Here is a 13,211-nt window from a genome sequence, read left to right on the forward strand (position 1 = left end):
TTTTTACTGTTCTCCATAGTGGCTGTACCAATTTACATTCCCACCAATGGAAGGTTTTAATTATTGATTTAATTTCTTTAATAGTTTTAGGTCATTTCAGATGATTTATTTCTTTTTGTGAGAATTTTATAGATTGTGTTTTTCAAGAAATCCATCAATATAACCTAAATTATCAAATTTGTAGGCACGGAGTTGCTCATATTTCTTTATTATCCTTTAATATTCGTGGATTGTATCTCTTCTCTTACTCTCTTTTCTCTCTTTCCTGCTCTCTCTCCCTCTCTCCCTCTCTCTTTGATTAGTCTGTCTCTAGAGGTTATCAATTTTATTGGTCTTTTCAATAAAACTACCTTTTGGTTTTATGGATTTTTCTCTATTAATTTCTTATTCACTTTCATTTATATCTACTCTACTTTTTACTATTCTTCATCTTTGTATTTAATTTGCTCTCTCAAGTTTTTGTATGCCTTTTTAAAAGTAATATTTTTGCTGTGGTATTTTTAAAATATTATGAAAATAATATTTATATACATTATGAAGTGAAACTGTGTATATGCCTACCTAGTGTTCTGTCTTGAAAGTGATTTATATATTCTAAATCTTGAAAGATTAGTGATTTCATAAATTTCTTAAGATCCCATTTGTTTAAAAAACAAGTATTTATTGAGTGGCTAAAACTTATTTTCAGTGAAGTTGATACTATACCAAACAAAGCCCATGGACTGTTACAGCCAATATTCTAGTGGAGCTTGACAGAAAACATAAAAATAAAATACATATACATTACTTCAGTGGTGATGAGTACTATAAAATAGTGTAAGATAAATGAATAGAAAAGGCAATCCTATTTTATTATAGGATGGCAGGTAACATATGAGAAGTTACGTGCTTCAAATTTCAAAGCAGTTCTAACTAGGTTTTGCAATGTTTAAGTAAAAACAAACAAACAAAAAAACCACAAGCAAAAACTTTTAAAAGTACTTTAATTAATCCCTTCTCTCTTAGCCTCCGAATTTACAGACCAAAGGACACTGACATTTTGATTCTAATCAATCAATTTATGTATTTTTATTTACGGTTTTGGTGGTTTATTGATTGCATTGAGTGACATTACACTGAAACCTTGAAGCCTGCAGGAATTGTTAGGGATTTAATCAAATCTGAGCTAAAAGAATAGAAGTGGCAATGGATGAGGGCTCAGACTCTAGAGATACTTCAAAAGAAAAATCAGTGTTTTTTCACCTCTGAGAATGATGTTCACTGTGGATTTGTTGTTCATAGCTTTTATTACGTTGAGGTAGGTTCCCTCTAAAACCATAATTTGAAAAGATACATGCATCCCAATGTCCAATGCGGCACTATTTACAATAGCCAGGACATGGTAGCAACCTAAATGTCCATCAACAGAGGAATGGATAAAGAAGATGTGGTACATGGATACAATGGACTATTACTCAGGCATAAAAAAACACAAAATAATGCCATTTGCAGCAACAGGGATGGACCTAGAGATTGTCATACTGAGTGAAGTAAGTCAGACAGAGAAAGACAAATATCATATGATATCACTTATATGTGGAATCTAAAAAAAAGGGTACAAATGAACTTATTTAAAAAACAGAAATAGAGTCACAGACATAGAAAACAAGCTTATGGTTACCAGGGGATAATGGGGTGGGGAGGGATAAATTGGAAAATTGGGATTGACATATACTCACTACTATATATAAAATAGATAACTAATAAAGACCTACTGTATAGAACAGGGAACTCTACTCAATACACTGTAATAGCCTGTATGGGAAAATAATCTAAAAAAGAGTGGATATATGTATATGAAACTGATTCACTTTGCTGTACACCTGAAACTAACACAACATTGTACATCAACTATACTCCAATAAAAATTAAAACAATAACCCCCCCCCCAAAAAAAAAAAGAATCAGTGGTGTTTGGTGCTATAAACAACTGTTCCTACTTTCCTGTCTGCCCCTCACCCCCACCCTGCCCCTGGCTGCTTGTAATTACTACCAAGTTTTAAGTTTGGTTTGCTAGGCAATGGTGTTTCCAACTTAAAAAATCGAAAGCCACCCTAGTACCTAAATAATTTTTGTGTGTTATAAGAAAATAGTATTGCACTTGAAAATAAGACCTGAATTCTAGTCCAGTGCATAAGAATTGCACTCCCTAGATCCTATGCCAATACATTCAGGGGCTGCTATAAGATTAACAATGGTAATTGGCAAATCTTGAGAAATTGTCTTGGTAGAGTTTTTTAAGATATGAGTAACAGAGAAAAACATGTTCTTAACAGCTAAGAAGCCAATAAACAAAAGTTGTTTTATATTTATGTATATTTGTGTGCTTATCTTAGAAGCCATATAATTTTAAGATTTAGGAAACACAAATATTTATAGATGAAATCTTAATAAATGCAGCTTATAAACAGTTTAATGTTCTGTTATTAGAACTTCCATTCATTCGTTTTAAAAATCATCTATGGTTAGGTCCTCATCAATTTTTCATACTTACAGATGGAATAGGACTCGTTTCACAATTTTCCCTTCTTTGGAAATGATCATTTATGGAAAAGTATGTTAACAAATGAGACATTTCTGGTTCTTTCAGTTTTAGCTGAAGCCCCAAGGCTGATAAATGAGGATATGTGCTCACACATTCTAAAAGAGGGGTTTCAGAACATTTGTATAGAATTTGTTAAGGATGTATTAAAAAAAAATTCATTCAAGATCATTAGAATAACACATAGCTTAGCTCCAGGAAGGATGTATCAGAAGATTTGAGGATACCAATTAATGAAAAGTTTGCAAGTATAATTTCTTTGGAGGGAATTGGAGCATTTGAGTGGGTGGTCCCCACTCCTACCTCAACCCAGTTAGGAGGGAGGCTTCAAGAAGATAATTCAGTGAGTAAAGAGGCACTAAATAGTGGGGGAGACTGACTTCTTACACTTACCTGGATGTTTGCTAAATTGCAGAAATGTGTGAGCCCTGGTACCTCAAAGAACTGGAGTATTACATAGATAAATGGGTAAAGGGCACCAGAAGAGATTGCCATGAGTTATTTTTGTGTTTTTTGCTTCTTTGTTGTTTGTTTGATTGTTTTAATATTTATGGGGCAGGGACTGGTGCTTCAATCCAACAACCAAGCTTGCTTCCATATGAAGCAGTGATTCATCGTGTACCTGCCTAACAGAGGCTAATTTTCCTTTGAAATGATAGGGGTCCAGTAACAGAGAGTTAATTCAAGCCCTAACTAAATGTATATTGCTTCAAAATAAGCTGACACAGTATATCTTTTGTCAGTGATTTTTATTCCTTTACCTGCTTTCCCTTTTCTTATTCTTTGGGGTGCTTCCCATAGCCTTTTATATAAGAATGATTACCGTTTTATACTTTTTAAAACACACAAGAAAATATTTCTTTCCCTTATGAAACAGATTAAAAATATTTTACCTGCTATTTCTGAATCGGTCTTGTTTATAGCTGAAACTGAACATGAAAGATGATCTAATCCACTTATCTTGTAAAGGACCCCCAACCTATAACTCTGCTTGAAATTTTCTTTGCTCCACATCCATGTTTCTATTTGTTATGCCTAGAAGAATCACTAGAAATTTCCTGAATGCACTGAATTTTTTCACGCCTTTGCACAATCCTTTTAATGCTTGTACCTGGGAAGCTTAGTAATTCTAGATAGAAATCATATAACTAGGCAGACTCATTATCATCAATCTCAAAAGGACACTCAAAATTACTTAGCAAGGTAATATTTCTATATCAAACTTGCTCTCCCACTATTGGGTAACGACTATTTCCAGTTTTTCTCTCAAAGTTCCTCTCCCATCCATTCCCATCTCTCTCTCTCTCATTTACATGTATGTATGTGTATATATATATATATATATATATATATATATATATATATATATATATATATATTGATGGTCTTGCTTGATGCAGCCTTCATAGAGTAAAAGTATTAAATATAAGCTCTCTCATTTTCCCTTCACAAAATCTGTTTTTTTGTTTTTTTTTTTAATTGGGTCTTCGTTGCTCCGCATGGGCTTTCTCTAGTAGCAGCAAGCAGGGGCTTCTTTGTGGTGCGTGGGCTTCTCATTGTGGTGGCTTCTCTTGTTGTGGAGCATGGGCTCTAGGAAACGCGGGCTTCAGTAGTTGTGGCATGTAGGCTCAGTAGTTGTGGCTCACAGTTTCTAGAGCACTCTTCCTGTCCTTGGGATCATGTTTATTTTCTCCAAAAAAGTTATGTTCCTTTACTTATACCCACTAGGAATCTTTCCTATCATCAGTATTTTCCTCTCTACAGGATTATTTGTATCATCCAATAAACATGCTCTGGTTTCTTGTATCTCTAAAAAGAAAATCTCTTTTGACTTCCTAATGACTATAGAACTGCTCCATTATTCTTCTGCTTTATGCAATTTGATGTTCCAAAGCTATTACCTATCTGAACTGCCTATTCACTCTTCAGCTTATTTCAATTTGTTTCAACCTTTGTCACTCCAATGAAATCACTCTTGCCAACAACCTTCATGTTGTCAAATTTAAGAGACAGTCTTCTGTCCTCATCATTTTCAATTGTATTCAAAATTCCTGACCCCTTTTAAAGGACTTCCTTCCCTTACTTCATCCATGCCTATTTCTCTTGCTACTCGTGAGAATGATTTGCTAGCTTCTTTTTTTTTTTTTGCAGTACACGGGCCTCTCACTGTTGTGGCCTCTCCCGTTGCGGAGCACAGGCTCCGGACGCGCAGGCTCAGCGGCCATGGCTCACAGGCCCAGCCGCTCCGTGGCATGTGGGATCTTCCCAGACCGGGGCACGAACCTGTGTCCCCTGCATCGGCAGGCGGACTCTCAACCACTGCGCTACCAGGGAAGCCCCTGATAGCTTCTTAAAATCAATCATATCATGAAATAGCATAGAACTTTGGACTATGTCATAGATTCTCTCGTCATTCTACACTGTCTAACTGACGTCATCTATTCATGCTGCTTTAGGATTCTTAATAACATCTACATACCGATATTTCCTTGCTATCTCTGAACTTTAATTATGTTCACCTATGAACTTAACATACCCACTTGTAAATCACTAAGTCATTTGAAGTTTACAATCTCTAAACTGAACTCTTATGTTTTTCCCTCAAAACCTCTGGACTTCCACACTTAATTAAATTTTTTACCCCAATTTCATGATGTTCAAGCTGAGGAAATTAGGGATCATCCTTTTTTGTTTTCTTACTTTCCACATAAAATATCATTGGACACTGAGAATTTGAGTGTCCAAGACCCAAAAGATATCTTGAGTCTGTCTAGTTCACTGCTATCACCATAGTCTAAGTCTCTACCATCTTAAAACCAGACTGCTGCACTGGCCTTCTAACTAAAACTTGTTTTCTTCAATCCACCTATCTAAAGTATAAAGCATGATGTACTGAAAATATAAATTGAATCAGCTCTCTCTCTCAAAACTCTTTACAGCTTCCCATAATAGGTAGGTGACCTACATGAGTGAAGAAGCCTAGGAGTGACCACTGTGAACCAGAGAGTTTGCTTAGCCTAAAGGGAACATCGGTTAATTGGTTCTAGTAGATGTTGCAATGAAGGTACATTGGTTTTAGCTGCCAAATCTAAAAAGGGAATACAAAAACGTGTGTGCATGTGCACGTGTGTGTATGTGTGTGTGAAATCTCCTGATTTTTAAATGTTGACTCACATATTTTAAAAACACTGTGTGTTTAAAACAAAACATATCTTCAGTGCAGATTAAGCAGAATGGCTGCCAATTTGCTTCTTCTGAATAAGAGCTCTGGTTTCCCCACATCTCCTCAACTTCATTCTACCGCTTTTCTATTGAATTCTGTGCTTTTCTTCAATTTACAGTTTATAATTTAGACTCCCTAATCTTTATTTTCCTGGAATGGCTCATCAAGCTCTTCCTCAGTGTGAGGCTCTTCCTTTCCTATAGTCTAAAGGCATAAAATTCTTCTGGTATCAATGAAAGTGGGACCTTCTTACACTGGGTGGATTCCCACTCTGACATCTTTATCCTCTCTCACAGAAGCTTAATTTTTTATTTTTTTATTTCACAGTACTTTTTAAAATTTGAGATTCATTTCATTGTTTATTGTCTTTTTTGCCATTAAATTCGAAGACCTATGGGGGGCATGTACTATGTTTGCTGTTAAGTGTTTTATTTGTTCCTGGTACAAAGCCAGGTACATAATAGGCAAACAATATATGTAGACAATGAATGTATAAACATATAAATGGCCTCTGGATTTCTCTTCCTCTCTATACCAGATTCCAATCATACTTCATACTTCCACCTCAACATTTGCCTCTGTGACCCTCATCTCCTAGCTGTCCAAAATACCATACCTCTTCTGTCTCAATGACATTGCGCATGTCCTTAAATTATAATGACTCTATTACATCTTAGCCTGACTGTGAGCATCTTGATGACTAACATCTATCAGGGTCTTGAAACATGACTGTAAGATAATCTTATGATTTGAAATCCACTAAAAGGTAATTTAACTCACTATATTCCTATTAAGTCTATTTCTAATAAACCTCATATTTTTGCAAAAAGTGAGACCAAATAAATATTAATAACTATTTCATTTATCTTATCATACTACAATAGAAGCTAGAATTAACTGAATACTTATTTGTCTGAAGCTTTATGATTACTACCATGCATACGTTATCTCATGTAATCTTTCCATTAATCCATGAAACAAGTATTATTATCCTCGTTTTTAGATCTGACGAAACCAACTCTTGGAGAAGACAAGACAGTTTACTGCAAGGATGGGATGTGAATGAAGTTTGGTTTCAAAGCATAATGTAATATAGTGATTAAAGGGTCAGGATTTAGAATCAGGAAGTAACGAGTTCAAATTTCAATTCCATCAAATTATTAGCTGGATAAACAGAGTTTCAGTTTTCTTATTTGTAAAGTGGGAATAAAATAATAAACACCTTATAGCATTTTATAATAAATAAAGAATACATGTAAAAATACTAGGTAAATTGTTTACCACTCTGCAGTCTATGAAATATCACTTAATTATTGAGGTTGAGAGATTTAGTTGATTTTTAATATAGTCATTTAGTTTATTAAGATCAGACTGACTAATTTCCCAGGTCTTTTGAATTTCTTTCTAGTGTGATTTTTTTCAAACATTATTATCCATATTAATTATCAGACTAGTTAAAGAAAGTTTTGTAAAATTTTTAGAAAATTACAATTTTATTCATATTGAACTAATATTGTTTTCCACTGCAAGTATATCAAAATATAAGTTAACTTGAATGATCCATGGGGACAAAATTTTCACAGGTCTTTATTATAAGAACGATCTTTTTATTCATAGGGATATTCTTTAGCACAGCATTTGTCCTTTATACAAACAATATAAAGAAGAAAAGATTGTAAATGTGTGGTATGTGTAACTATAACCATTATCATTTTTTAAATTTAATATATCATGAATATTTTGTGAAAATAAGTATTAGTGAATGTTAACTTAATTATCACTTACTATTTTATAGGATTTTTTGTATCTTTCATTTGTAAAATGTTACAGAGGACTACTGAAAATTCAAGATTTTTAAAAAATATTGTTTGATAGTGGAAGTTAATGGCTACCATATTCTACTACATACATTTTCTATGTTGTAAGTAAACATTTCAAATTTTAAAATAAATACTAATTTTAAGATAGAGATAAAACTTATTCAAGTTACATTTACTTCTAAAAATTACATATAAAATGTTTATAGAACATTTGCAGGAAGGTTTCACAGGCAGTACCTCATTTGAAACTCACCATTCTATGTGGTAAATTTGATATACATGTTACAGAAGAGGAAACTCAGGCAGACAGGATTGAATAACTTACCAAAGATCAGACAATTAATAAGCAATAGAAGTTGAATTCAAACTCATGTCTTTCAAATCAAATCCCATGATTTTTCACTTACTACATGACAATAGATTAATCATTTAAACTCCAAAAAGTATCCTAATAAATTTGAGTAGTCACTTTAAAATACTGAAAGATTATTAATGGTAACACATCGATGAAATCTAGCTGCCACACTTTTAAGTCACCAGGTCTTCATCTCCATATTATTAGTTATATTTGAAGTTAAAATTAAAATAAACCTTAACAAAATAAATAATGAAATAATTTAAAATCTTACCTAAAATCTGATCCAACTCTCTTCCCATTTTCTGGTTCTCCTGGATCTGGGCATAAATTGGAAGCTGTTTTAATACCTCCCTCATTTACTGGAACAACAGAAAAAAGAAAAGAAAAAAATAATCAAAACATATATGATTAGGAAAACAAGGATGATATTCATTTAAAGTTGTACATAAAATATATTCTTGTATTTTGTTATTGTAACCACTATAGTTTATATATAGAACGTTAAATATAGTTTGATAAACCAATAATGAGGACAAAAACATTTTTTCTATTTGTGGACATATAAGAAAGTAAGTTTCATGTTCCTATTCAATGACTTACTAATCTGAATATTAACACATTAACAATTAACATTTTATTTTTAATTACTATCAAATAGTGAAATCTCTTGTAATGTACTCCCAGGGTATCAGTGCCAGAGTTTCCATTAATTATTGGCAGTAGAGAAGTCACCACCAGTTAGGGCAGTGTCGTTTGGGTACTTATTATTTTTAAAGTTGCAATAGAAAAATAAGACCCTGTGGAAAAAAGTGTATTACCACTTTTTATTCGGTATATAACAAAGAATTTAGTCTGCCAATGTGAAAGTAAAACTGTGGCACAAATTATCAAGCATGTCATTGAATTATGATATAATGATGAAAATCAAAATAAGGGTTTTACCCTTTAACAATTTCCATGACTGTGTTTTACTTAGCCATTGTACACTTTCAGCAGTTTTTTCAGAACACCCAATTATTAAAAAGATTTATTAATATTTTCAGTGAATGTGATCACAGTAAATAAATAATTCCCCAAGACAGCGCTTTTTTTCAAATGGGAAGATCATTAAACCAGATAAGGTCTGAAATATCTGAGTGATATTGTTTCATGAATTCAATCTTATAGTGAATTAGAGAGTAAGTTCTATTTTCCTCTTTATCAACTTATCTGCGTTTTAAAGAAAAGAATGGGACCTGAGTAGAGACTCTAGAGAGGGAAAAATGTAAACTTTGAAATGGTTCTTGTCCTACATTGTGGGTTGGAATCACCTCTACAGCTTTTTTAAAAGAATAAAGACGCTTAACTTTTATGTCTAGATATTCTAATGCAATTACTTTGGGTAGGACCCTGTGGATCTGTTTTTTGTTGTTGTTGTTTTTGTTTGATTTTTTTAATAATCCTCCAAGTGATTCTAATGTAGAGTCAATATTGAGAACCACTGGATCCCTGCATCATTTAGTTCAGATTGTCAACTTGTTCATATTGATTAGATAGCACGATAACTATCAGATGATGGCCCAACAGTCATAGCTCCAGTAAAGTTGCCATATTTTCAATTAGATATGAAATTTTGTGTTTGCACCCTTCATTCTATAAAAATCACTTTCCTAAATATCCTCAACAGTATCCTTATTGCTGCCAAATTACAAGTTCACCAATCCACACAAAGCATGTGATATTTTTGCTTTTCTTGGTCTGCTGACTTGCTAATTAATTTCTTTTTATCTTTCTGGCTTTTGTTCCTTCTTATGTTTGTTTTGGCCACTCTCTTACTTTAGCTGATATCACAAACAGAGAGCAAATTCAAAGACAATGACCCATAATTCTCCATATTTTATGTTTGCCTTGTGGCTTGAAAAATTACCTCTTTGCTAAGAATTTCAAATATATGGTTTTGTCATATTTTTCCCCAAGCTCCGTCTTGCTCCTTCAATGACCTACTAGGTCAACCCACCAAAATTCTCAGTCATTTCATGTGCATGCTCAAATCCAGCTTAATCACTGATGCTTTTGTTTCTCTATTATCATTCTCTTCCAATTCATCTTGAGTACTAGAACTAAACTTTCTCAACCACAGTTTTCATTACTGTCCAAATAGCCTATGATTCTAGATTTCTAAGTATATCAACTCTACTACCCACTAGCCACCAATATATATCCATAACTCAAGTCCAACAGATTCTTCATTCTTCTGCAATTTTACTGGTTAGCCATGCTTATTCCATGCTTTGTGTTTTCTCCAGGTCTCCATGTTTTCCATTTCTTCCTCTTTAGCTATCAAAATTCTATATAATTTTCAAGACTCAGCTCAAGTCCCACTTTTTTTTTTTTTTTTTTTTTTTTTTTTTGCGGTACGCAGGCCTCTCACTGTTGTGGCCTCTCCAGTTGCAGAGCACAGGCTCCGGACGCACAGGCTCAGCGGCCATGGCTCACGGGCCCAGCCGCTCCATGGCATGTGGGATCTTCCCAGACCGGGGCACGAACCCATGTCCCCTGCATCAGCAGGCAGACTCTCAACCACTGCGCCATCAGGGAAGCCCCAAGTCCCACTCCCATGTTTTTCCAGATTTTCTAATCCCTCTTTTTACATGACATGAACAATTTTATATTTAATTTTTTAATTATTTTGTCATACTGTTAATAGTTTCATATTCCTTAGTCATATATACAAATATATTATACATTTGATAAAGATGAGGAAAAACATAATTATTTTAACATTCCCACAGGGCCTAGATGGGGGTTAATGACTTCTCAGTAAATATTTCCTAGTAGGTTGATTAAAAACAATGTGCTATACACTGTTTTCAATGAGTATTTTTTCTATGGGAAGAACTATCCTATAACTGACTTTTGAAAATATTATAGTGTATGCTATTAAAGTGTAACTTTTTTTTTTTTTTTTGGCAGTACGCGGGCCTCTCACTGTTGTGGCCTCTCCCGTTGCGGAGCACAGGTTCCGGACGCGCAGGCCCAGCGGCCATGGCTCACGGGTCCAGTCGCTCCACGGCATGTGGGATCCTCCCGGACCGGGGCACGAACCCGTGTCCCCTGCATCGGCAGGCGGACTCTCAACCACTGCGCCACCAGGGAAGCCCTAAAGTGTAACTTTTTTAACATATGATAGAGATAAGAAAAAGAAGTGGCATGACGTAGCCTTTCTACACTATTATACTAAATTTATAACACAGATTATAGGTAAAAATAGATATGTCTGTGAATACATTAGAAAATAAAAATAATAAAAAATTTCATTTTTTCCACTTCATCATCATTATTGCCTAGGTTAATATAACTTTTAACAATAGCTAAGACACAGTACTATGTGTCAGGAACTAATCTACATCCTTTACATGTATCAGCTCATTTACTCTTCACACAAATCTGAAGGGTAGCTGCTTGTATTATATGTTTCCTACAGGTGAGGAAACTGAGGCATAGAGAGGTTAAGACATATTTCTAAAGTCCTATTTCCACTTTCTGCCTTAGTCTAGGTTTCAACCTTGGCAGACTGATTCAAGAAATTCTACTCTTAACCCCTGAGCTCTCCATTCTGTACAGAAAGCTCAGAAAGGAGAAAGGGCATCAATACTTAAAATTCAAAACACTTTTCCAAATATTTTATCTTAGAATACAGACCATATTTATAACTTTCACCATGTTCACTTAATTAATCCCAGTTCTCATGATTTAATTGTCAAATTACTTTTGTCTGTTTGAAAGTGTCCATTAAACAGCTGTCTTTGGACATCTGCAATAGTGAAAAATTTCCCAACTTAAATTGTAAAGATAACGGGAGAGCTGCTGCATGATACATGTATTTAGTGTTCTTTAATTAAAAAATTTAAAATAAAAAATAAAGAACAAAGTATATAATCTCTTATTTTTCTGATATTTAGATGCTACATAACTGCCCATAGCTAGTGACGCCAAGACATTCAAATGAAGTTAGTATCCATTCAGTCAGCTGCTTTCACTACGTAATGCCATTCAAACAACTGGACAAATATTTATCATTTTTACTTCTTTCAATTTGAATAGTAACTTGTAAAAAGAACATGAGTGCTCTTTAAAAGTTAATTACATGGACAGGGTCTTGCCTCTTGAAAAGAGCATAACTACAGGGAATATTCTTTTTCCTCTGAACTTTAAGGACAATAATAATAATAATGTTATTATTATTATTATTACTAGTACTAATGCAATATGAACCCTTTCCCCACACATCAGTGACAAAAAGAGAGGGCAGAATTTATAGAATTAAAAAAATTGGAGGAATTATCGTTTCTTATAATATTGAGGTATATTTATTATATGTGCTTATAAAATATGCTATAGGAATTTTAATTAATGTACTATATTATTGTATATTCTAGCTTAAAAATACTGTAAAATTAGTCAACATCAAAATAAAATATTGTTATTACAAGCAAGTTTCTTAAGCTTCTGATTTTACATAGCACATAATCTACTCTAAAGATAAAAATAACGAGATCCTGAAAGTCATCTTACTAAAAGTCATCTCTACATTACCTCATCCAGCTGGTGGCATCTTAGATTTTTCTTTATATTAGATTTAAAAATTTTATTCCACCTTATAAAATAGAATGCTTTGGATCTTGTTCTGAACTCCAGCATCATGAATGTGGACAGAATGTAATTTTATACTAACTTTATATCCTACAAAGAGTTGTCACATAACTCATTTAGCTTCCCAATAAAATACTGGATCCTTGCCAATTGAGACTGTATCTTATTCACTCTTTTTACCTTCTTGGTCTAGCATGGCAGTGCCATGGAGTAGTTCAAATAGAATTGTGCAATGAATGTATAGTAAGAATGCATCAAAGTATGGACTTGAAGAAGATGAAATAATTTTTAAAAATACATTATGGAAAGCTCACAGTGTCTTTATAATTCCACCTTAAAATTTTAGAAGAGCCTAGTAGAAAACTTGGCAAGAATAAATGCACTCAATTCAACATTTTAAAATATAAAAATTTCTTTTTATTTTTTAAATTAAAAATATTTTTTCCTTTATTTGCAAATCTACTCTCTTTGATAACAACGAGGGATGGAAAGAGACTACATAGAGTTCAGGTACCAACGTAGGAACAAGAATCTTAATTAGCTATTTAAACAACCAAATGCTTCCCATGAACACTACTGCAGTTTCCTGAATCTCTT

The 13,211-nt window shown here is 33.5% G+C and overlaps 1 protein-coding gene across 4 annotated transcripts in view; it reads right to left on the reverse strand.

The window, feature by feature from the left end:
• CSMD3 (CUB and Sushi multiple domains 3) overlaps nt 1-13,211 on the reverse strand; it is a 1,073,652-nt gene that overhangs the window by 650,427 nt on the left and 410,014 nt on the right. For all 4 annotated transcript variants that reach the window (XM_065895021.1, XM_065895023.1, XM_065895022.1 and 1 more), the window contains one exon: nt 8,254-8,341. In XM_065895021.1, coding sequence (XP_065751093.1) covers nt 8,254-8,341 — 88 coding nt within the window. The remainder of the gene's footprint in view (nt 1-8,253; nt 8,342-13,211) is intronic.

The sequence above is a fragment of the Phocoena phocoena genome, chromosome 17 (genome assembly GCF_963924675.1).
Source record: "Phocoena phocoena chromosome 17, mPhoPho1.1, whole genome shotgun sequence".
Taxonomy (NCBI): Eukaryota; Metazoa; Chordata; class Mammalia; order Artiodactyla; family Phocoenidae; genus Phocoena; species Phocoena phocoena.